At 41.1% G+C, this 23,799-nt stretch overlaps 1 protein-coding gene across 3 annotated transcripts in view; it reads right to left on the bottom strand.

Moving 5' to 3' along the window:
* The window catches only part of GHR (growth hormone receptor), a 130,860-nt gene that overhangs the window by 60,504 nt on the left and 46,557 nt on the right, over positions 1-23,799 (bottom strand). For 2 of the 3 annotated variants that reach the window (XM_069776812.1, XM_069776811.1), the window contains 2 exons: positions 23,441-23,525; positions 8,330-8,409 (listed from right to left, as the gene is read on the bottom strand). In XM_069776812.1, the coding sequence (XP_069632913.1) occupies positions 8,330-8,399 (70 nt within the window). In that variant the 5' untranslated portion in view covers positions 8,400-8,409; positions 23,441-23,525. Of the gene's footprint in view, positions 1-8,329; positions 8,410-18,499; positions 18,629-23,440; positions 23,526-23,799 lie in introns of all 3 variants that reach the window. The other variant, XM_069776813.1, reaches the window with a different exon arrangement.

Below are 23,799 nucleotides of genomic sequence, written 5' to 3'. Positions count from 1 at the left end.
TGCTCCCTCATTTATACTGGTAGGCATCAGGTCTGTTCCATGACAGCTTTCCAATTCCCAGTCACACTTTTATTCTGCTCCCAGTCTGATACTGGCTGTCACTTTTGAAGACCACAGCATGGAAAGAAAAGGTGCAACATTGCAGACAGCCTCTTGGTTCTAAAAATCTCTTGTATTTTAAATCGGGCAGTGCAAGTTACTGCACAACAACTGCATCGGTGTTTAAATTAATGAAAAGAATGTTACCCCTTCCCATGGTCACTTTTGTATGCTATGAACGTTCAGTAACAAGGGTTTCTTTTTCTTTTTCCTGTTACAGATGGGTGGTATTGAAAGCAATTTGCTCTGTGCGTGCTCCACGGCATGGAATGCTTCATTATACCTCATGCATATATGCTTTTATAATATGGATTAGTGTTTGTTTGCGTGAGCTAGTTTTACTTCCCCTGATGCACAGCTGGTTTATTAACTGAGTTCATTTGGCTAGTGCAGTACAAACTGTTCAAATAATTCACATGAATTATAAAACTACATTTAAAATAACAAAATAGGAGTTAAAGTAACAACTGTAACTAGGAATTTTCTCACTTGTTAGCTTCACACAAACTGCTGTGCATGTTTTTGCATCATCTTCATCATCTGATCTTCCTCTTTAAACACATGGACTTAATTGCATGTGTGGGCAAAAGCTCCCATGTTTCAAACTGGCCTCACTGCTTCTCCTCCAAAAGCAAGCCACAAGTGGCCACCATCACCCCGCAGTTTTGGGTGCAGCTCAGCCCTGGTAAAGGAGGAACAATTCTGGTTCACAGGAGGACCAGTGCGTGTATCAGTGGCTCGGCTGCAGTCTATAGGTCTGCTAGGGAGAGCGAAGACGAACGCTGGGACTACAACCTTTGCAGCTAAGAGGCAGAAAGACTGACTTCTCCTTCTGACTACACCTGGCACTAACTACAGAGGTGTGGCTAATTCTTGCAAATGACCTCAAACCCCAGCAATCAAGAGCATAGCAAATTGGCAAGTTTGTGTTCGAACGAGAAGAAAATGTGATGGCAACTAAAGAGCAATGAAGGAAATGTACACAATAGCAGGAATGTTAAAGATAACAGAGATAACTGGATGGGATAACCATGGCACGTACGTTATTTTGCAGGGTGTCTGACTGAAGCTGATTGTTCATGAAGTGTTTTTGGCAGGCTTGTGGGTGACGATATCCAAAGTCTTGAAAGTGTTCAGTAAATGCTGGAGTCACAGATGTGGTTTGGAGGAAAGGACAAGGGAGTCAAGTCTCTGGCAACCCAGGTTAGCATTTGAACCATTTGATCTACTCAGTTACAAGTCTAAATATGGATTTTTAGGGGCATAATTTAAGGCTACTGCACCTGAAAATTTCATTACTATGTTTTTGTTTTCTGTGTTTTCTTACAAAATACAGGCCTGTCTACAATTCATTTCCAGCATGTGTCTTCCACTCTTAGAAATCCCCAATCCCTTCCTGTTAAAATACCATGTATACTCCCAACGCAGAAGACACAAGGTGAAATCCTTTCTTCTCCATGTGAGAGCATAGACACTGTCACACTGGCCCAGACAAATGGCTTATCTGAAATATATACTCCTGGCTAGGAAGCAAGAGTGGTAAAAGTAACTCAGAAGTGCACAGACTCAAGGCCTTCCCTTGGATTTTTCTGCTAGCTATCAAAGCCATGCCTAATTGCAATGGAAAGTGATGATGATGAAGAAACTACTTTGCTGTCTGCCAAAATGAATCTTCCCTCCAGCAGAAATGGCTTAGCCAGATCAGAGTGGTATAACTTACGCTTCCCTGTGCCAAGCTTTCTGATGCTGACTCCTGGAACAGCTCTATAGCAATTTCTTCTAATAACAGAACATATTTCTTGCTCAGAAACACTTAAACTTCTGGAAATAAGGCAACTATTCTAAAGGCTTTGTCTGCAGGTAGAAGTTTTAAATCCGCATTCTTGACAAGTTCTGCCCCTGTCCACATAAATCAGGATGCACTGAGCTGATCACAGTTTTAAACTTTTCAGATTTTACTGCCAGCTCTGCTTTGGCTTGTGTTCCGTCCTTAGACAGCTGCATGTAATTGAGAAAGTAGGTAACACAGAGAAAGGCTGTAGCAAAGACACACCAATTAGAAAAATTAAGAAGAGAAAATCACCACAATGAACAAATGACTACCAGCTATATTACGGCATTAGTATTTACCAAGAGGAGGCAAGAGAGTTTGCACCTTAAGCTAAGGAAGATTCTGCTCTTTCTCATTATCTTTTGTCACTTCCTAATAAGATTAGGATTGTTATACACACAAATATGTCTAGTCTTCCTGATCATCAAAAAAGTCGTTAAAAATAAAAGAATACCCTTCATGTGTGAGAAATGGCTTGTCACTACACTGACTACAATCTATAAAATTTGAGTTTGCCTAAATCATGAAACGTGTTTTCAGCCAAGACCCCACACAGCTATAGATCTTTTTTCTGAGTATTTCAAGCCAAGCAACAAAGTCCCTGGTACCTCCTGACTCCATGAACAGATGGACAAATTTCCCTTTCTCAGCAGAAAATATGCTGCAATTCAAAGGCACCTTCCTGCATAGACTAAGAATTCCTCCATGTGTCCCAAAAGTCAAATCCATGCTTTTAGGCAACACCTGTCTGCTACTTAACTTCATGGTGACAGCAAGAACCCAACTGCTATCCTGTCAATTCAGTGAGGAAAACCCCTTACCTTGGCTGTAGCAGAAGACCTACAGCATGTGGCGAGCAGCTATGACACTACCCAGAAGAAAGCACGCAGAATTACGCATATCCAAACAAGGCAGCTATAAGGGTGAGGGTCAGTTCAGAATGAAGACACCTACATTTTGCTCTCTTTATGCAAGGTTGAGCAAAATCCAGTTGCCTAAACATCTGTAGCTATCTCAGACTGCCTAGGATATTCTGTCTGCCTCTCAGCCTCTGCTTCAAAAGGCACAGATGTCCTATCTGCAAGTCTCATGCAGATTTTCTCAGTACCTAGAGGATATCCATATGATTCATACAGGGATGAATCTCATCCTTAGGTGTCCAAGCTCCCAAAAGTCAATGGAGAGCTAGTCAGTACAGTCCCTCGAACGAAGAACAGCTGATTGAGTTGATTTAATTGCCTGAAAACAGATGTTCAGTTACATATGAGATGCCTGGCCTTAAGCTTTTTATAGAGCTCTTTAAGCTTCTGGCTGTTCCAGAATGATGCAGATGTCCTGCAGGTCCTGTGTCATCACCGTGAGTCCCATGCAGATGTTTTAGGTGCCCAGGGGTGTCTTTAATGACACTAAAGCCCTCTGCATGGGTTATAGATGCAATCTCCAGCTCTAGAATTGGGAGCTTGCACATCCAGTGCATACCTATACTTAGATGGTTTAATCCGGGTGTGTAATGCACACAAAGCATCCAAGTACAGTAAAGTGACCAGACACCAGCATAACAAAAGGACATTCTGATGGAAGTAAAAATTAGATTCGATATATCTCAGAAGGGAAAATAATTAATCTTACTTCTTATATAAAAGTGCAGAAAATAGAGCATTTGAGCATAACAGCTTCATACAATAATTAAAAAAAGTTGTGATGGAAAAACATAAATACATTTCTAAAATCAGATTAGATAAAATGAACAATAAATTCAGGCTTGTAGCACTTAAAATTATCATTGTACAAAACCAGTTCACTCAAAAATATTTTTATTGTGCTATCATTAAATATGAATGCCTCTCTAAACCTGCTTCAGAGGATGAATTAGCATAGCTGTAATAGTCTGGAACAAACTTAGATCTAGTACATAAAATGATAAAAGACATTTCCCACTTCTTTTCACTGGGAAGAAATTAGTTTTGGAACTGCTTGAGCTTATGTATTGTTTTATTAACTGGGACTAATTCCCAGTTTATTCCTCCATGTCCTTATGTGACCTACAGTCATCAGTTGTAGAGAAGGACTAAGCAGACTAAATTTATTCTGCTTCCTAAACATTTTGCAATCTGTGTCTGGAGCAATTCCTCTCAACCACTTCTGATGTCAGCAGGTATAGTAAACTAAAATACCTAGGTGTATGCTGGATATGTATTTGAAACACCACAGTTACATTAATGTAGTTATCTCAAACACAAATTGCGTACGTGTACATGAATATAAGCTCTTATATTTTTTCTTGAATGACAATTAATTTTGCACAGATGTAGGTGATCTACTCATGAAGCAGTACTCTTTCTTGTTCATGTACCTAATTAACTAAATTAAAGTAAAATTTCAAAATCACACAATTCCCCATCTTTAAAGCAACCTAACTCTTAGAAGTGTAAGTTCTGTTGACTTAACAAAAATGTCTTCATTAACTGTGAAAATGGGCCTTACATCTTCCAATCCCGAGGGCGCAAACCCCATTTACCTGTGGTAATTACACACCTATAAGAAATTACACTACTGTTATTGTGGCCTTTACACTTTCTCTCTACCACTGCCTCTGTTCTGCCCTTACCGTCGTACTGCAGGCGCCTCGAGGATACAGACAGTGTGTGGGTTAGTGTCCCCTGGTAGGAGGCTGCACATCCCAGACCTGCTCAGCTCTGAATTACACTTGAAGACCTGGTGCAGTAGGCACGCTTGGTCACATTTAGCATGGCAATCTCAGAGATGGTGTGAACCCTGTTACTTTGCACTAGCCACAGCCTCAGTTTAAGGTGCCAGCAAGCCAAGCTCTTTGCAAAAGGAGAGCGCAAAACCAAGCTAGATCAATGGAAAGCCTCCAGCGGAACTTGGCACCAGCCTGGAGACAGCAAATAGGTGACTAAATGTCCAGTATCTGGTCTCAAATGCTGTGCAGTTGCCTGGCCAGCTGCTGGCCTCACACCCTCTCTCCCTGCAGGAGGAAACACATCTGGGATTTCACCCTGTGCCAAGGGTGGAGCTGGCCCCACGGCACGGAGCCAGCTCAATGCACAGGCTCTTGTAAGGCTGAACGTAAGCTTGACTTACTTTCAAGACATAAAAGCCTTCCATGTACAAGTCAATCTTACGCTGTCTCAGTAACGTGCTTTCATGCAAGATTAGCAAGTATGTGTAATTTTTTAATGTGCTGCCAGGAGAAATACAATTACTGAAGTGGATTTTTTTAGGGAACTGTGACGCTATGGATTCAGTCCCTCGGGCAATGTGTAAGATATGGTACAGGTATGGAGCACATCTAAGTAAGTTTATAGGAATGCCTCAGCAAGACTGTGCTGGGCAGAGCTCTGTAAGATTGTCAGGATTCATCCCCTGAGTGGGGTTGGATGTTCATGAGAACTTTTGCAGGTACAAGCACATTCACATGGTGGTGGGGGGGGTGAAGAACAAAACAGCTAATAAACAGATCTCATCTAATACTCTGTCCTAAATCATGCAAGAATGGCAAATGGATGTTCTCTCATGCTGTTATCTCACATATTCCTGTTCAACTTACACTTTCTTGTCTGACTGTCTCAGCTTGAGCATTTTCTCTACTCAGAATAAATACAATCCAGCATCAGAAGCAGTTTAGTGGTTAGAAATTTATTCTTGGGACAACACAGCTCTGTTCCCTTCATACACAATTCTTTAATAATGCAGCAAATCAGGACATATATATTTAGTATTGTGTCTTGGATTTAAGCACAGGAACACAATTAAAATGTTCTTCATTTTTTGATTCTGAAGGTAAACTCATGGAAGTTACTATTTCATCAGTACAGACAAAGTCACACAAAGGTGATGTTGTGGTTAAGTTTTACTCATAACAGCTTTTTACTAAAGTTAGGACATCTGGAGTACACCTCATCTGCCACGGATCAAAAAATCTTCATATGCTCTTAAATGTCAAAAGAAAAATCAATTGGTCCCGTAGACTGCATCTGGGCAGGGATTATTTTTGTCTATTGAATGAATGTACTGTAGAATGCAGACACTGAGGGGGGAAGGATCAAGTCAGGACACATTCATTTTTGTTCTACTAACCATTCTGTACGAGGCAATGAATAGAAGCTGGTACACGTATCGTATTTCACTGTGAAATACTGACTTTCCACATTTCAGCAGAACCAAGGAGGAATTTGCAAATTTTATTTCAATTCATAGGTCTAACTAAAGAGATTGGTACACAAAGGGGGAAAAATGAGTATATAGCTTTATTTTGCAAATTCCTGTCAGAAAACTCCTCTTCTTTTAACCAAATCAGAAGACAGAGAAGGAGTCAAAATACATTAAATAAAGGCCTTACATTGTTTCAGCCCAATTCTAATATGAAAATAAACACTTCACTGCCCCACACTTCCTTACACACTTCTTAACTAGGCACACTCATTTCCCACGGGACATGTAGGTTGCAGAATGAAAGGATCACTGGAAGCAGGAAATGAAAGGAAGGAACAAAAGTGAAAACTTCATTCATTCATTGCCTTCAATGGTCAGATACACTAGGAACTCAAACCAAATTTGGTAAATGTTAAAGAAGAAGCCTTAAGTAGCAAGGGAGAAAAGAATCTTATAGATCTACCTTATAGGTAGGTAACACAGAAGACAAGCATCTGAGCCACACACATAGAAGTAAATAAACAGAAACTTGTGTTTTCCCTATCCAAAACCCTTTTTTAATGAAAAAAAAAAAAAAAAAAAAAAAAAGAACTTTATGGAAGAATTCTCTGAAAACTGATCATTTGAGTTCTAATTGTATCTTATTTCAGCTTAATGTCTCCATTAACAAAAAAGTAATAGTCCTTATATCTCTCCATTGCTTCTGCAAATATGGGTCTCTAGAAATTTTAAATATGCAACTTGAAGAAAATACAGAACTGTATCAGGATGAAAGAGGAAGAGTATACCTTTAAAGTGTAGGACAGTTATTACTACAGATAACTATGCCATAGCCCTTTGGTTTAGTACCATATTCTATAACTAACACTAGAAAGGCTAATGAAACATGGCTTGTGACTTTAGAGGTATTTAATTTGCATTCAGTAACACTGAAGTATGGAGCTAAAGAAAAAAAAAAGAAATTGAGAGATATCAGAAATTTTCATTAAAACTGTATCAGTTTATTTACAGTTTGTTGTGGAAGCTGTTTCCACCTGACTTTTTCCAATATTACTCGTCAAACTGCCCTCTTTGACTTTCTCTGCTAACACTGATTTTGGCTAGGAGGTCAGGAGGGGCACGTGCTTAAGGAGTCACCCTTCTGTAGCTGCTCTGTAGCTCTGGGAGAAGTGGCGACAAGTTTGCATAAAATCAGTAATTATGGAAAATTGTTACTGCTCTCTCCAAAGGCCAGAACAAGACAGAGCAGACCAGGTTAAGTTGCATTTGTTTACAGGAGCAGATCATAAACAGCATAAGCAGATCAGTCTGACACAATGTAGAAGTCCCACTGGAGTTAATGGGAATTTTTTGTTCTAAATGAGTAAAAGACTAGTCCCAGAGGACCCACCAGAGTCAGGACAGGCCTCCGGGCAATACTGAAATGGTTTTAAATCATTGCTGGTTGCAACAACAAAAAGCATCAGAGAAAGCTCAGCTGGACCAAGTACTTTCCAGCCTGGCATTTAATTCAGAAGATGGAAGAATTGAGGTGAATAAGGATGGGAAGAAGAACAACTGTGGAAAGCCAGAGGTACATTCAGTGGTTGTGAATCCTGGGCAGATCTGTTGAATCATGAACACCACAGGATATGCATTCAGAGCTTCTTGCTAAAAAGGCTTCTGCTGGCTACCCACAGCCAGCTGGCTGGTTGAGGCTACATGTTCTTTTCAAATCCCTTTTATAACTTCTACTCAAGAATTTCTAAGTGTATTTCTTATGAAACTTGTTCATATTGGCCTCAGACCCAAAGTGTACAGTCTTAAAATGCTTCCTCTGTACTTCCCAATAGTTCTATGCTTAACATATGAATATACTAAAAAGACTTGTTAAGGAAAAAACCCACCAGTTTCTATAAAAAAAAATTAACCCCATACAATCTTTTCATAACTTCAGTACCTGAGCAAAGAAAATCCAGATATCTAACACCAACATTGATCCAGCCTGTTTACACATCGTACATCTAATGCTGACTATGAAATGCTGCAACACGTTGTCTCAACCTCATCCACTATCTTTACAAGATTAACTGATGTATTTTTCACTTTTCACATTATGTACCCAGCTTAATGCAGTCAAGGAACTTGCATAGACCTGACACATATAAAATAAAAATACTCTTTATATAAAGCTATATATATATGTACACACACAAAGGCGCAGAGAGGTATCATAAAACTTACCATCACTTGCAGAAAATGAGTCATTTGCACAGACCAGTGCCAAAGTAAACAGAAGATTCCGAAGATCCATACCTCTGATTCTGTAATAACAAAAGAAAATAAGACAGTTTCTTTATAAACTAATATTACTAACTAATATGACAAGACATTTAAATGATTACCTAGTTTTATTGAATTTCTGATTGGATTTAAACCAGAAGTGTATTTAGTTTACAGTTTATTGCCTCACAAAGTCATACATCATCTCGCAGTCTAGGATAGAGAGTAAATACTATTTTTACAGGAGAACTAGCTTATGGGTTTCTTGTTCATTTAATACAGAGAAGGAAAAAATCAAGTACTGTCAATCTATAGAGTGCTTCTAGGGAGCAGCCACACTCCCCCCACAGCAGCCTTTGGGGGATGGATCCCAATGACAAGCCTAGGTTAAATGTGAAAGTAGGAAAAGAACGGTATCTCTTTTAGGGAGCAAAGATATGATGATCCTCTTTCCAGCTCATGCTCCTCTGAAGCTGCATTCGTCTTTGCATGCCACGTATAACCTTCCTGGGTCTAGGACTACATGCAGTAAAGCTGAGAGCAGTGATGACATTTAACAAGCCACCTCCCACACCACAAAGCGAAATGGCAAAGAAACACTGTCTTAGAACCTATGGCCATGGCCCGCAGCAGGCAGCACACCAGGAGTGGAGAGGCCATCAGTAGCTGTGGGGCTGCAAGAATGAGAGTAACCCCAGCTGCTGTGCTGCTCTTCGGGGCTGCAATGGAGGCTGTCTCACACTGGAAACTTCCAACTGCATAATTTCTGAGAAGGCACCTTCTGATGGACCCAAGCGCGTGCACAGAAGACTTTACAACCTCCAAGCTTACAAATTTTTACAACCCAAGCATAACCCCACAAGCCTTTACAACCTCCCCAGAAAGCACACTCCTCCTTCTCTCCAATTCAGCTGTACCACACACACATAGCCTACAACGCCATCACACAATCCTGTTTGAGGGACACTACTTTCCTCCTGCTGTTATCACCAGCATCTGATAACAACAGGGAAAGGCAGAAGCTGGGATATGCTGGACTTGCAGGCAGTGCAGCCTTCTGCACAGAATTGTACCATGCCCCAAAAAGCTCATGAGGTCTCCATATGTAGTAGGGGGAATATATACATACCATGGATTACTACCTGACCATTTACAACCATGTGTCCTGGTTTCAGCTGGGATAGAGTTAATTGTCTTCCTTGTAGCTGGTACAGTGCTATGTTTTGGGTTCATGTATGAGAAGAATGTTGGTAACACACTGGTGTTTTCAGTTGTTGCTAAGTAGTGTTTGTAATAAGTCAAGGATTTTTCAGCTTCTCGTGCCCAGCCAGCAAGAAGGCTGGAGGGGTACAGGAAGCTGGGAGGGGACACAGCCAGGACAGCTGACCCAAACTGGTGAAAGGGGTATTCATGCCATGTAACATCATGCCTAGTATATAAACTGGAGGCAGTTGGCCCAGGCGGGGATCACAGCTCAGGAACTAGCTAGGCATTGGCTGCTGAGTGGTGAGCAACTGCACTGTGTATCACTTGTATATGCCAATCCTTTTATTATGATTATTGTAATTTTATTATTGTTATTATCATTATTATTTTTCTCCTGTCTGTCCTATTAAACTGTTCTTACCTCAACCCACAAGTTTTACTTTCTTTTTTTTCCCCCAATTCTCTCACCCATCCCACTAGCAGCAGGGAGGGATCGAGTGAGCAGCTGCATGGTGCTGACTTGCCAGCTGGGGTTAAACCATGGCATCGTGCCAGTGGAGCACAGAGATTACTGGAGACCTTCAAAACCAAAGGTACAACACCAAAATGAACATGAACGCTGCAACAACAGTCAGGCAGCAGTTTCTTGTTCTGTGGCACAAAACTGCCAAGATACACTGACATCCCAGCTCAGTCAGGCAGCGGGGGGAGAGAGAGAGAGAAATAGCTCCACTTTCACATTTGACTGTAAATTGGTATAACAAACCTTGATTCTACACTGGAGTGTTTTAAATTAGACATTTTCTTTCTTCATCTAATAGGAGATTAAATCACAAGTGTCCAAACAAGCAAGCCCACTAATGAGTAACAATCTCTAAGTGGGTGTTACCGATTAACAACCAATGCTGTCAAATCTGTGTATCAAAAACTAGTCAGTCTCCCAGTACAGTTAGCAAAGTCTGAATTTAGTCAGAAACTGTAAAACACAAGCACACCGAGTATGTAAAACTATAGTAACACTGAATTTAAAAGACAATTCCCTCCTTAATTTTCTTACCCTACAAGAACAGATTGAATCACACCACAGAAAAAACCCCAAACTATTACCAACTCCAGATTTCTCATTCACACTGTTTAGTGCAAAACTTGAAAATCAGAAGGTTTTTTTTCACAACCTCATTAACACAACTGCTCAATAACTCTCAAGTTTCAGGCTCTGTACAGGAGGCATTTATTCCAACTGCTCTAGGCTAGCAAGAGTCTAACCCAGACCTGCAAAAGCAAGCCAGGAGATGCTCCCCACAGCACCCACACCACCGCAGGGATGCCCAGCTGCACCACGCAGGCACCCCGCAGCCAGTCCCAGTGGGCACAGGTCAGCTGCACAGAGAGAAGAGCTGGGGGAGCTCTGGGGACCTGCCAGGTGCCGGGCAGGACTTTGCCCGGGCCAAGCAGATATGGGTCTCTCCAAAGGTGACTCTCCCGTTCTCACGCGGACAGGGAGGAAACAAGGGGTACGGTGAGGCTGGCAGCACATTTAGTGAGGATTTGGGGCAGTGCGAGAGTAAGGCAGCCTGGGGAGCAGGACCAGGAGCAGCGAAGGCTGCAGCTGCTGGAGTGCACAGGGCTGGGAAAAAGTTCATAAAGCAAATCACAGGCCAACAATCCTCCTACTCTCAGAAAAGAGCTACACTGGCACAGCACAAGGTTCATCTGAGATCAGCTACGTTTTCAGCTAGCTCAATTGTTCCCTTGCTCCATCTGTACTCTTGTTTAAAGGATTCTTATTGTCTTTTATTAATAAATCTTCTACAGAAATGCTCCTCTGTATTTGCCAATTCCTCTCTTCTTACATGATCTCTACCCCGTTGAACAGCCCCTCTGCCTCCCCTTCAGCCCTTCCACTCTCTCCCTAAATTTTTGTTTTCTCTTTCACAGGCCTGAGCACAATGCCACTTTATTTACAGCCCTGCTGCCCTCTCCCTGTTGCAATACCCAGGCATCCTGTGCTGCCTCTATATTCACAATTCCCTGCTCTCCTGTGTCCACCAGTCTCTGCTGATCTTCCTACCGCTTTTCTCAAGCTTTCCTACTTCTTGCCTAACAGCCACAAGAAAGCCCAAACCTTCACAGGAGTTCTGTGAGAACAAATGTCATCAACAGAGGCCATCATTCAGAGCACATCTGCGGACACCGTTTTGTTTTTCATAACAGCACCAAACAACTCCGTGGTGGGACCTGAACGAGCCCCCACGTGCAGCTGTCACAGCATGGCTATCCCCTCCATCCCTGCACTGTGACCACCAGCCATCTCAGCTTCCTCCCAGGAAGAGTGGTTTGACAGTCAGAGCACCAGCCCAGGAGCCTGGAATACACCCCAGAGGTCTACAATCACGTTCAACTTCAATAAGGTCCTGCTGCTGCAGATGAAAACAATCCCATTCCAGTGCCGCTTGTCTTCTTGCACTGGCAGACTTGTTTACATACCTGCATGCAGCGCACTCTGTCAGGAAATTGTTCCAGCTAAATTAATCCATAAGCATTTATCATAACAAATCTGTTTGCTTACTGGGTTTATCAGGACTCCACAAAGACACACCCTGGGAACAGAGCTGGGGCAGCAGAGGCATGGGAGTGAGCAGTCAAGGCAGAGGGGAGGACACAGCCACCCCTCCAGCAGCAGCTACTGCTTGTTTAAGAGCAACTCTATAATGCTTGGGAAAGTCCCTGCTGAGCCACAGACCTTGACTAAAACATCTGGCTCTCTGAAACAGGGCACAGGATTAATTTGTGTTCCTAAACCTCAAAGGTGATCAAAATTGCTGCTTAATCCCTTGCCTTTCCGCGAGTAAAATGTGGTATAGAAACAAATGATTCTTCTTCTGTGGATTCTCACAAATGCCACTATCTTAGCAAGGCAAAGCAACAGCATCTCTGCTCTGCCTAAATCCATCCACATGGGATCCTCCATTGAGTTATCCGTCCAGACAAGCTGCATGTGGGAGAAAAATCCAATAGGTTAATATGAACATGTCCAATGCAGACAGGACTGAGCTTAAAAATGATAACTGCTCTCATCTGAAAACACAGATGGGCCATGCTCCACTCCTTGTGCAACAGCCTCTGGAAAGGGCAAGTTGTGCAAGCCTCCTTGGAGCTCAAACCCAGAGCCCTTGGGACAGGGGTCATACTCGAGGTCTCTCCCAGGCAAAAGGAGCTCTGCAAAGGGTGTGAGGCACCAGGGACTACGTGACCTCTCTGCATCCAGCACGTATACCAAAAGCTCTGCTGGGCTGCAGGTACGACTACCACTTCCAGAGGTATCGGAGGTCAAGGGAGAGCTACACTGCCATGGCTCCGGTCTTGTGGGAGAGAATCTGGTGCAAAGCAGGAGCTGCCCCATCACAATACTGCTTTTGGTGATAGAGAATAAAATTCCTGAGAGAAGAGTCCTCTGAATTGCCATCTGCCCCACCATTAGACAACTACTGCCTTGCAGAAAGTTCTCACAAATCTGTCTTGTAACCACCCGCTGCCGTTCCTCTAAGACACTCTTGCAAGCTCACTGCCAACAAGAACAGTATTGTTCAGAGGCTGCAGTGTTAATCCAGCAAGAGACAGCTTCTGTCAAAACTGACCTTTTACAATCTAGTAATATCTACGTCCCAACACCTACCCCTGTATGCATATGAAAGACAAATGCCACTAATAAAGTCCCTGTTATTTAACAGAAAAAAAAATTCAGTGTCTGTAATATACACTATTCTAAGGAATAATAGGCTGTAGCTTACCCAACTCCAGCAGTTTTTAAGAATGAAGAGAGCTAAAACCAGAAAAAAGAATTACAGCAGCTGACTGTCCTCAAGCCAGCTGAAACTTGACCACAGGAACATTTGGCTAGAGGTCAGCTCAGGCTAATTGCTTCAGTACAGAAAGGGAGCCAGGAGTTATAAAAAGGATAAAAAAAAAAATTCTTGGCCCTTTTCTACAGCGATGTTGGAGTAAGGTCAATCACAAGTGAATTTAAACATGACATCTCTCCAGCGAGATGTGAACATAGCATAAACAAGCTAAGAAAATCCCTGAGAAAAGAAATACTTTAGTCACAGCATACTGAGTGGTTTGCATCTACTCTAGTCAGGTAACAATGATAACACTCAGAGTAAACCATAAGGAGTTTTGCTGTTGTTTGAAGTGAGATCTTTAGGTTTAGATAGCTCCTGAACCTGAAAGGATCTGAAGAAAGGAGAAGGACATTACACTCCATTAAACTGCGCCTATGAAGGGACTTCTGCTTTTGCTATCTCCATTAACTTGCTGTACTCTAAATATGAGAGTTTTTTCCCCTGTAACCTCCTCCAGTTCAGCACTGCTTGACAAAGCAGCACATGTGCAGCTATTCCAGAACAGAACCACAAAATCATTGAGTGAAGGATTAAACTGAGGAGTTTTTCTGTATGTTGTTATATTTCACCATTGCATCAGATCACAAACAGGCAAGGACACAAGAGCGTGCAATGCAGATGAATACACATCAATACATCCACCACCAAGTAAGAACAAGTGCTGGGAAGGGAATGTAACTCCAGGCTCTCCAGATCTGTCCTGAACCTTGTTTATGCAACTACCAAATACATACATACGCACCCTTGCAGAATTTTTCTGGGTGAAAGGCCTTTATTTTTCACCGTGGGGATATTCCTTACAAGCTATCTCATGGCAAGATTAGTGACAACAATATGAAATTTTCTTTCTGTGCTTGTGTAAAAACATTCACACTGGTTTGGCTGATCATGCATAGCTGAAATCACTTTGCCTACTTACCCTCATTCCTCTGAATACCAACAGCAGAGTCATTCTGCGGATGAAATGAGTTACAGCCCTTCCAATCAACACAATCTAAAACTGCCACAGACCTAAGGACTTCTTCTCTTGCTTGCTGATATTACAGCTTGATTGAGTCATCATCAGCACTTGGATGAATGCCTGTTTTTACAGAACCCTTGTCAGGGTTATATCCTCAGCCGTGTTAAGAAACAGAAATAACAAATTGTCACAGTTGATACGAATTACACACCATTCACCCAGTGTGTGTGGTTATCTGGGGTATGAAAAGAGCAAGGAATAATACCATAGGAGCAGAAATTATGCACTGCGAATTAAAAAAAAGAGAAAAAAAATCTCATAAAGGGCACACTTCAGAAAAAAAAAACAACCAAAAACCTAACAAAAGACAGCACCACTGAAAAAGAATGAAGGACTCCAGCATAAAGCTGCATTTATTCTGCATGGTTTGATGCAAATTTGAGGATTATTAAAAGGTACATCATTATGACAAACTAAAACTATGGAACAGAGGCAATTTCATATTATTAATTAGAGCTCTATGTAAGCTCAGCAATTTATAATAGTTTCAAGCATTAAAATTGAAAATGCAGTCTATTAAATTAATTGCTCGCTTTGGCTTTAGAAAAATCGATTATTTTTTTTTCCTAAACAAACTTTCAGTTTTAGAATAGAGACTATATGAAAGCTTCATTTTAACACGAAATTTATTTTTATCTCCATTGTAATAGACACCTTCAATACTTTTACCAGAGCTGATTTTTTTTTCCCATGGATAGATGTGTCAGCTAATTACTCTGATTTAAACTACACTTAAACTAGTAACAGGCCAAATGGTTATCAGTTCTTGAATGTGGTTAAGGAGCAATTCAGTGAATCCAGAATTTGAACATTGCTCTGGGCTTGTACTGAAAGCTGTTCTAGGGTAATCCAGCTATAAAGTCATACTCCAAGAAATGGGCTACAAAGTCCAAGTATGGCTGTGGCATATGGCACATCGATTCTTTATTTACAATAAAATCTGTCACGCTTTGACAGCAGTAACCTAGTGGACTAAGTACACAGGGGGAGGATCTTAGCTGTAAGACTAGTTAGTAGATCTTCTCTGTCAGAAGAGGATTCCTAAAAGAGAATTGAATTTATAGTCTTAAATTTCTATCTACTGCACAGATAGAAAATTTTGAACTTGGAAAAGACTTAATTGCTTGCTTTGCCTTTCAGCCCCCAAAACACATCAAAGCAGCAAAACAGATGCATCTCAGCTGAAAGAAGTTGCAACATTGAGCTGTTATCATGCAGTTGTGAATTGCTGAGCTGATACTCAGCTTTACATGTACTTGTATCATTAAGGAAGAGGATCCAAGCCAGTTTATGAGAGTGGTAATTTTTTCAGGCTATAAACACTTTTGTCAACTACAGTGATAATTTTTCCTAGGCTTTTTTCCTTCTCTATTTTTTTAAAATTATTATTAATACTTAGATAACAGTCATCCAAAAGACAAAATTCAAAATTCAGCTCTTTGCTATTTGTATAATCAATTGCAAACAAAAGTGAGAGAATTTCTCTAAATGAGCAAAAAGTATATTCCAGTTTGTTTGAAGAAGTATAATGCACCAATTTAATGTCAAACATCATGGCAAAAAAGGAAAATGCAATGTCTGAGTGTATCTAGAATGAATGCCCTAGTAATCTGTACTAAAAAATGTGGGTTTACTCAAAGAAAAACATTTCACTGAGATAATTATTCACACTTTACATAAAGATGTTAAATGATATTTCCAGTACTGTAAAACATTTCTGTGCCAGTGTAAAAAAAATCCTAATACTCTAAAACAATCACAGTTCTGCACTGCAACCTTTCCGTTTAGACATCCGTCCTAGTTGCAGAATTGCGGCTCAGGGACTGGCTGGGTGTTGGTTGGCGGGTGGTGAGCAATTGCCCTGCGCATCATTTGTACATTCCAATCCTTTCATTATTGCTGTTGTCATTTTATTAGTGTTATCATTATCATTATTAGTTTCTTCTTTTCTGTTCTATCAAACCGTTCTTAACTCAACCCGTGGGTTTTGCTTCTTTTTCCCAATTCTCTCCCCCATCCCACTGGGTGTGGCGGGGTGAGTGAGCGGCTGCGTGGTGCTTAGTTGCTGGCTGGGGTTAAACCATGACAACATCACAGATAAGACACATGAACTCTGAACTGATCAACTCAAAATGGGATATTCTGCAACGGGTGTACAAACAACAGAGCTGCTCAGTGCAAGGCCGGCTGGCTGGCTGATGGAGAGCGCATCCGCCTCCACTCATGTTAGGACTCCCTCCTCTGCATTCACTCCCTCATGTTACCAACTATCTGATTAAGAAAGTGAAACTTTGGAGCAGATTCAACTTTTGTATTGAAACAGACTAGTGCATTCACATTTTTCCATTGCTGTGATTGTTATTTTACACAGGACCATGAGGAAATAGATGTTGACAGACAAACTTCACAAGATATCTGCCCCGAGGAGCAGCTGAGAGCCTGAGCCTTCACCCACCACTACCACAGGTATTGCTCAGACTAAAACCCATTTTGTGAGGGCTATTCACAAAAATAAATCCCATACCAAGCTAGATCTCAGGACCTACATTAGACACACAGGACAATGAAAACGAGCAGACTAAAGGGGAGAACATTGCACCGTGGCCAGAGAGTTTTGTAAAACTCTGCTGGGGGCTCTCCCGCTCTAGCACAATACCCAACTCCTCTGAAGCCTGACCAGCAGTCTTGCCTCAGAACCCATTTTTGTACTGAAATAGGGAGCACAGCTGCTTGCACAAGGAACCTGTCAGCAAGAGTCTCAGCAGCTGGAGCTCTCCCTTTAATCAGCACATCAGTAATCATCCCACTCAACACTGGGCCCTGTGGACTAAACTGCCGTCTTTTTAGTCTCATCCGTGTGACCATGTGTGGAAACTGTTGGTGTACAACGGAAAGAGTATGACTGTTCCTGTTTGTGGCTCTTACACTGAATAACTTTAATATCACAGGGAACTTTACGTCCTGGTTTTGGCTGAGATAGAATTAATTGTCCTCCTTGTAGCTGGTATAGTGCTTGCTATGTTTTGGGTTCATGTATGGGAAGAATGTTGGTAACACACTGATGTTTTCAGTCGTTGCTAAGTAGTGTTTGTAATAAGTCAAGGATTTTTCAGCTTCTCATGCCCAGCCAGCAAGAAGGCTGGAGGGGTACAGGAAGCTGGGAGGGGACACAGCCAGGACAGCTGACCCAAATTGGTGAAAGGGGTATTCATGCCATGTAACATCATGCCTAGTATATAACCTGGGGGGAACACTGCTTGGGAACTAACTGAGTATTGGTCAGCAGGTGGTGAGCAATTGCATTGTGCATCACTTGTATATTCCAATCCTTTTATTATTATTATTGTCATTTTATTATTGTTATTATCATTATTAGTGTCTTCCTTTCTGTCCTATTAAACTGTTCTTATCTCAACTCATGAGTTTTACCTTTTTTCCAATTCTCTCCCCCATCCCACTGGCAGCAGGGGGGGGAGCAAGTGAGCAGCTGCGTGGTGCTTAGTTGCCTGCTAGGGTTAAACCACGGCACCATATTAAAGAATAAATCTTTTTTTTTTTTTTTTAACAAATCATTAATGATGATTATCATCTGGTCCTAAAATATGTATGACACTTACTAATCACAGTTGAGTCTTGTGTAAGGAACCACATTCACAATAAGCATGATGAGACTGACTGCTCTTAGGTTCTATTACAAAGTGCATGGCAGCATTAGAAAAATCACTTCTGCACAGATTATAATTTTCCCAACATTACTAAAACTGTGGAATATCACGGCAGACAGAGCTTTGAGTTTTGAATTGCCCTGATGCATAAATTAGTCCTGATTTTTAGTTCACTAATTGCATATAAGTTTTTCTTCAGCAATCAGAATTGATAACAGGTGACTGGACTCATATACTAAAAAGAATGACTCTGTATAGTTCATTCAAGGAAGATATTATTCTGTTGCTGTTTTCAGAGACTTTAAATGTGATAGTCTAAAGATTGACAGCTTACCAACCAGTTAGCTCTGAATATAAATTGATCCAGGGTGATTTAGTCACAGAAGAAACAACCCAAAGCCCTCATAGTCTGTAGTCCTTTCATAGCTTGGAAAGTGAATCCAGATGTCAGCCATTCTATGAGCTGCAGAGAACAATTAATTGCAGGGTTACTCGGTGGTCTACAATTAATTTCTTGGCTAAGAAGTGTATGGTTTTGGCTGACCTGGAATTGAGTTTTTATCACCATAGGACAGCAGGCTTTCTTCCAGTCTCACATGCTCGATGGTAGACATATAAAACTAACAGAAAAACACGTACTGTGGGTCAGCCAGATTTCTGCTGAATTGCTCAGCTGGTAGGGAGGTACTCAATAGCTGTACCCTTATAGAGTAGGGAAGTCCTCAAAACTTAGAGCTTGCAGTTGTGTTTTAACTTCCCTGTGTCTTTTTCTTCCATATTAGAGGAAAGGTTGTTTTTTTGGTTTTTTTTGTTTTTTTTTGTTTTTTTAAGATTTTAAGTCTTAATTAAAATACGTGCATTCCTTTGATATAGATACTTGTTCTAAATCTTGCTATAGACACTGCTAGGTATACTTACATACATGTTTGATAAAGGATCTAGAGAACAGTTTTGAGCCTGAAAAGTTGAAGTATCACTACAGAAATGGTAGGAAACTTGTATCATGTGGTCTGTGATTTTTTTAAGCAACTATCTGATTTGAAACAACCCCAAAGCTATTTTTTTCAAGAAAGATTTGTCCTGATGGGAATATTACATTTTATTTACTGGTGTGGCTGAAAGTCACGTGGTATGTTAACAAGCAGCTGTTACTAGGAGCTGCAACACAAATTTATAGAGGTAATGGTACAGCTTTACCATCTAGAGAAAGAAGACTAGCATTTCTTTCTTTAACAAAAATTGGATTCTTTAAGTAGGTTTTTATTTATGGCATGTAGTTCATAAACCAGATCTAGCCCATGAAACGATGCTGTCCAGCCTGTGTCACCTCTGCCTGGAGGAGATGAGAAATGGCTTCTAAAGCCATGAAGGCTGCCTGAACCCTCCAGCTTTTTCTGCCAGCCACAGCCCAAAGGAGAGCTTGGCTTCCTCCTGCCGCCATCGGTGCAGGGAGATACGGGGAGCTGTGCTTTTCCAATCCCTTGCTCCCCTCCTTTTCTTTTTCCTATACTTGATGTCTGCTAGTGATGGAAGTAAGAGGGCAACTGCCTTTATGAGGAAAAGAGATGGAAGAGGAGAGTTGCTTGCAAAGTGTGGTGAAAGGGATGAGCTCCTTCCCCTCGGAGAGGGCACAGAGGTTGGACGGGATAAGGCAGGGAGGGTGGATGGAGCAAGACAGTCTGATGTTGCTGAACTAACAGCAGGACCACTGCAGCTAAGTGGGAATATTGAGCTTAGCCTTTCCAAAAGCCAGATTTACTTCCCACATACTACTGCAAAGATTGCACTATATGGATTTTTACTAGTCACGCATAATAAACCCTAGAGTAGTAAGTACAGTGTAAGACTTGATTTGCTGGAGTGCATTTTTAAAGCATGCTGAGCCATGTGTGGGAGGATAGGTTTCCACAGATTTATCTAATCTGATTCTTCTCACTGGTTCAGTGTAGTATATTTAGTCTGGAAAACATATTTTTCACAAATAATTCTCAAACAGCATATTTATGAGGTACTTTACTCAGAAGCAAGATCCAGAACAAAAGTGGCTACCAATGACTGCAGAGTATTGTTTCTAAAAGAAAAAAGACCATTAAGAAAATACTTCGTGCAGTATATTTTAATGTTAACATTCCTAATTTCCTTTCTATTTTACGCACAATAGTTAATAAAATATGACTGCCTGTAGCCCTTTGCCAGGACATAATACCTGAGTTTGCCAGACCTGTTCAAGCTGAATCTTAACTTTGATTTCAAATCTGCAGTAACATACGACTTGACAGCAGCAGAATTTAACTCACTTAGCAGCAAATTAATGATACAGTCCTACTGATGACTGTGTCATTAAATGCTAAAAACCAAACCCTTCAAATTATATGATGAACTGATAAAGCAAAAGTATCAGGAATAGCCATAAAGCTAAAAAAAAAACCAAACGGTTGTTCTTTAGTTAAGTATACATGTCTCTGATCTATTCATAACACAGTCAACTGAAGGATTTGGATCTGATCCCAGTCACAAACTAGCAGACATAACCCACACGTGGTGGATACCTAGTTTGTGGTAGCCTAACATCACCAAACAAGTTGTCTGATGAGAAAAGTATTACAGCATGTTGGTATTAACCAATGGATACTTTTATTGTATTATTGACATTTACAGTGTAGGCAAGTCCTTCCCTGAACTTCAAAGGCTGTTAAAAAGGAGAAGCCCTGTATTCACGTAAGTTTTTTTCCAGACTGGAGGAACAGTCAATTTTATTTCTGTACTCTTAGCATTTCTCAGGCTCTCACAGCACCACGAATGGTTTCCGTACTTTGTACGCTGTATCCCACAGCAAGCAACTTAGCAGAGCTTTATTTATAGGACAGAGAGGTGTGCTGACCTGGTACCTGGATAAGCATTAATAGCTGAAGAAATTATGGTTATGGAATATTCTACAGCAGTTATTTTATAAACATCTCTGCTGCTTTTGGACAGATACAAATTTTTTTTCCCAGCATATTCAGCAGAACTACCAGCACTGTCAAAAGCTATTTAAAGCTGTGCCTCATGTGTTATCTTCCATTGGGATTGTAAATGTCAATGAGGCACAAATTACTCTCACCACATCTATGGGTCACTTTCAGTATCCCAGACTTGAAACAACAAGGCATCTGTTTAATTTTTAAGGAAAGAATGTTACACATTCATTTAGGATAAACAAAAACCTCATTCAGGGTAGAACACTTCATTAATTGCAGCCTAGAAAATGTGCAGATGAACATTTCTTACTGTGCATAATGCATTAAATGTCTCAATTTCAGAGAAGAGCTGAACAGTAAGCTTGCCTCCAGATGGCTGAGTCTGTAGCTGGTATTGCCAAACGTGTACTGAAAGGCAAATATATGAAGGCTAAGCCATTAATTGATCTACATGGGGACAGTTATCACATTTCCAGCTCTTAATCTAAATCTAACTTGGCATAGGTAATATAAATTACAGACATGTCATTTTCAAGGTATCTGGTCAGCATGATCTCCCCTCCCCAATGATCACATTATCCTTGGATTAAGTTAGTTGCTCTTCCCTGTGCCAAAATGTTCTTTATCTCTAGTTAGTGGAAAATACCAAGCGAGAAAGCACCACAGAAATTATTTTTACCACCCACTATCCTATCAATTTCCAAGCCCAGGGTCACACTTAAATGCAAAGGGTTTGTACTCTCTCCTGGTAACACAGTGTCAATATCACATCAAGTATGACAGTCCCTGTGTGACTAACAGCATTTCCTAAGGATCTGGATGCCTTGGTCCCTTCTGGAAGTTAAGAATTATTAGCCTTCATTTACAAATAGGAAGCTGAAACATGGTGAAGTTACAGAGGGCAGCAGAACCCCTGAGTGAGCCTGTGCCAGAGCTCAGAAGCGAGGCCAGACCCCACATCTAAGCTGTGTGCTCCCAGTGCTGGGCACACTTCTTGCACCGCTGCTCGCAAAGGAATCGGGAATGGGCAGCTTAGCTAAGGATCGACTAGCTCACTGGGCATGGAAAGTCAGAAAAACAGGGCACAGAAGCAGCTTTCTGTATGGTTGTCCTGCCACGCTTCAGCTACAAAATGAGAGAAGTCATTCATAAATTGCTTTTCAGGTGCGCTTAACTCTGTATGAGAAGGCACGGTAACCGCAACAAAGAAGGCTTTGGTTGAGGAGGTCCCTAGTGACTCTAAGTTATGCCTACTCTACAAGCATTTTTACAAGTAACTTTTCACTATTCTGACCTTCTTATTTTCTTAGTGGAATTGGTATATCCTTAGACAAGTCTCCCAAGCAGAGATGCATCGTGCAATTAATGCATCTGGAGTTCCACCATTTGGTTTTAGAAACATTAAAAACATTGGCATAGGGTGGCAAGTTTTACCTACTGTTATTGCAACCAAAGCAAAAAGTCTCTAGAATTTCTCTTCTATTTAATGACATTACATTTGTGTACACTTAGACAGGAATAGCCAGTTAAGTCTCATAGAACTGCTATAGTACACAGATAGCAGCTGTAAAGTCTCATGCAGGCATTTAACACCAGATAACAGCTTTCCAGTTCCAATGAATAAGCAATCACAGATCCTAATCCCTTATACTACAGTGTATTTCTGTGATGCTTGATTCAAATTTACCCAACTGTAATCTGATTAAGCTTTCAGTAATACACTCCAGATATGAATTAGACCCAATACACACATTCAAACTAGATGTCATTTAAGTGTCATTTAAACCAGAATTTTTTATCTACAATGTTCTGACATGCACTTTCATGTTCTATCTCCCTGGAAAAATACAGCTTTTTTTTTTCCTCCATTGGTTTCAACATTGTGCATTTAAAAAGTCAGGCAATTAATACTTTAAATAACATTATAAATGAGAAATGGGTCATTAAAATACAGTATAATAATTTTTCTCCGACAAGGAAAAGTGGCTTTTAAGCACTTCTACCAGTTACTAAGCCCTTTGTCTCAAATGCTGGCTACTAGAGACTGGCAGAAATGGGCTTGAAGCCATCAATTTACATTGGGATTGAATTTGACAGCCTTAATTCAAATATCTCTGTTGTTTGGAGTAATAAAATAAGACGATTGGATTCCAGTCAGAATTCTGTATACTGCATATCATCATTATCCCCTTCTGTAGGAACGAATCATGGGATCTGAGGATTATCTGCAGAGCGCTACAGGATACTATTGATCACTCAGCTTAGCCAACATCTGTAAGAAAGTCTTGCAGGTAAGATAAAAGTTATCACATTACCTCAAATGTCAGCAGGGGATGGGTGATGCTTCACGCCTCCCTCAGCTCAACTGCAAATCGTGACCTTCTCCAGCCATCCCAGCACCTATGCAAAATCAGGGGAAACAGAGACAAGAGATGAGTCCTGGAACGGCAAAGGCCACCGGCAGTGGGAAGGCCACACACCAAAATCCCAACGGGTGTCCCGGCACTGTCGTCCCTGGGGGAAGGCCACCAGCTGGGCAGCCTGCTCGGCGGCCCTGAGCACAGCACCTGGGCTTCTCACTCAAACAGCAGCGGCTGCCCGAAACTCCTGGTGTCACTGGGGGCTTGCCAAGCCGCAGGATCCCACGCTAACCTTGACATTAAAATGCACGCAC

This window comes from Haliaeetus albicilla, chromosome Z, assembly GCF_947461875.1.
Source record: "Haliaeetus albicilla chromosome Z, bHalAlb1.1, whole genome shotgun sequence".
In the NCBI taxonomy this organism is placed as follows: domain Eukaryota; kingdom Metazoa; phylum Chordata; class Aves; order Accipitriformes; family Accipitridae; genus Haliaeetus; species Haliaeetus albicilla.
Note: the sequence above shows the minus strand (reverse complement) of the source record. Positions and strands in the feature narration are given on the sequence as shown.